The sequence below is a fragment of the Sander lucioperca genome, chromosome 2 (assembly GCF_008315115.2).
Source record: "Sander lucioperca isolate FBNREF2018 chromosome 2, SLUC_FBN_1.2, whole genome shotgun sequence".
NCBI classification, from domain to species: domain Eukaryota; kingdom Metazoa; phylum Chordata; class Actinopteri; order Perciformes; family Percidae; genus Sander; species Sander lucioperca.
The window spans coordinates 827,501-830,000 of NC_050174.1; the positions used below are offsets into that span (position 1 = coordinate 827,501).

Consider the following 2,500-nt stretch of genomic DNA (forward strand, 5'->3'; position numbering starts at 1 on the left):
CAAGCCAATATAAACAATGCAACACATTAATGAGGGAGATATGTTAGTATATGTAGTGTTTGACCAGAGCTAATCTGAAGGTAATACTGGCCTTATAATAATAATAATAATGCTTGGATTTTACCAGATATTGTTCAATATGTTAGTCATATTATTTCTAAAAAACAACGAACTCACGGGGGTCGATGAGTACGAGCGGCATTTCAAACGTCTAATCAAGAAATGTCACTTTTGTAGAATATGTGGACAATTCTGCTCATTAAATTGTTTTAAAATGAATGTTTATATTAACCCTTGTGTTGTCTCCCGACGCGTCAACCATGAAAAAAACACTTTTGTTGTCCCTATCTCAATCTCAATCTCTTTTTCCAACATTTTTATCACTTTTTTCAACATTTTTAAAGCGATTTTTCTGACGTTTTTGTCACATTTTCTGACGTTTTTGTCACATTTTCTGACATTTTTATCGCTTTTTCTGATGTTTTTGTCACATTTTCTGACGTTTTTATCGCTTTTTCTGATGTTTTTGTCACATTTTCTGACGTTTTTGTCACATTTTCTGACGTTTTTGTCACATTTTCTGACATTTTTATCGCTTTTTCTGACGTTTTTGTCACATTTTCTGACATTTTTATCGCTTTTTCTGATGTTTTTGTCACATTTTCTGACGTTTTTGTCACATTTTCTGACGTTTTTGTCACATTTTCTGACATTTTTATCGCTTTTTCTGACATTTTTTTCACATTTTCTGACGTTTTTGTCACATTTTCTGACGTTTTTGTCACATTTTCTGACATTTTTGTCACATTTTCAATGTTTTTGGTGCTTTTTTGACATATTGGGTGCTTTTTCCAACATTTGAGGCATTTTTTCTTCATCTTTTTCGTTGCTTTTCTCAACGTTTTGTCGTTTTTATTTTGTTTTTTTACATTTCTGGCACTTATTTCGACGTCACATACTTTCTGATATAATTTTTTTTTTAAACGGGGTTAAATTTGACCCGACGACAACATGAGGGTTAAACGTCTACACTATTCAATCTACGTTTTCAAACTAATGCTTGGATTTTACCAGATATTGTTCAATATGTTAGTCATATTATTTCTAAAAAACAACGAACTCACGGGGGTCGATGAGTACGAGCGGCATTTCAAACGTCTAATCAAGAAATGTCACTTTTGTAGAATATGTGGACAATTCTGCTCATTAAATTGTTTTAAAATGAATGTTTATATTAACCCTTGTGTTGTCTCCCGACGCGTCAACCATGAAAAAAACACTTTTGTTGTCCCTATCTCAATCTCAATCTCTTTTTCCAACATTTGTATCACTTTTTTCAACATTTTTATCGCTTTTTCTGACGTTTTTGTCACATTTTCTGACGTTTTTGTCACATTTTCTGACATTTTTATCGCTTTTTCTGACATTTTTTTCACATTTTCTGACGTTTTTGTCACATTTTCTGACGTTTTTGTCACATTTTCTGACATTTTTATCGCTTTTTCTGACGTTTTTGTCACATTTTCTGACGTTTTTGTCACATTTTCAATGTTTTTGGTGCTTTTTTGACATATTGGGTGCTTTTTCCAACATTTGAGGCTTTTTTTCTTCATCTTTTTCGTTGCTTTTCTCAACGTTTTGTCGTTTTTATTTTGTTTTTTTACATTTTTGGCGCTTATTTCGACGTCACATACTTTCTGATATAATTTTTTTTTGAGGGTTAAACGTCTACACTATTCAATCTACGTTTTCAAACTAAGAGTTTCTGATGAGGGGATGAAGATGAGTCAGAGGCACGTTGTCTCGTAATCAAACTGTATTTCAGCAGCTAAATGATTCAGAGGTACTTTGTCTCGTAAAGGCTAAATGTGATTGAGTGAGTATTTTGTTCTCCTTTGATATATTTTTCAGGTAGCGGTCCTCTGACGGACATGTCAGGCCGGAAGAAACACACCAGACCAACGTTTAGCGGACATCAGATATTCGCTCTGGAGAAAACCTTCGAGCAGACAAAGTACCTGGCCGGGCCGGAGCGAGCGAGGCTGGCTTATTCTCTGGGCATGACCGAATCACAAGTCAAGGTACAGATCGACCGTGCAACTTGTTGTTTTTCTGGGTCAAAATGTAAAAACAATTCCAACGTTTTGGTCGTTTTTTTTTCCGACACTTTTGTCACTTTTTTCAAAGTTTCTGTCAATATTTTTCTGCGTTTCTTTGATGTTTTTTTTTTTTAAAAGCTTTTCGAAATCTCTGTTCTTTTTTGACAGACCTCAGAAAATACTTCTTTTTTTTTTTAAAGAAAAACTGAGGTAAAGTCATTTTCTAACAACTATTTTTGGGGTCAGCCCTATGTTCCCACATTTCTACAAATTCTTTGTTACTTTTGGTCCAAGTTTATTGTCACTTCTTTGTTGACATTTTCTTCCTACGTTTTTCAACGTTCTATTATCAATTTTTCTTTACATGCTATAAAATTAAACACCCAAATTCAAAGAAAGTA

At 33.5% G+C, this 2,500-nt stretch overlaps 1 protein-coding gene across 1 annotated transcript in view; it reads left to right on the forward strand.

The window, feature by feature from the left end:
- nkx6.3 (NK6 homeobox 3) overlaps positions 1-2,500 on the forward strand; it is a 9,521-nt gene that overhangs the window by 4,783 nt on the left and 2,238 nt on the right. The window contains exon 2 of the mRNA XM_031305157.2: positions 1,912-2,081. Coding sequence (XP_031161017.1) covers positions 1,912-2,081 — 170 coding nt within the window. The remainder of the gene's footprint in view (positions 1-1,911; positions 2,082-2,500) is intronic.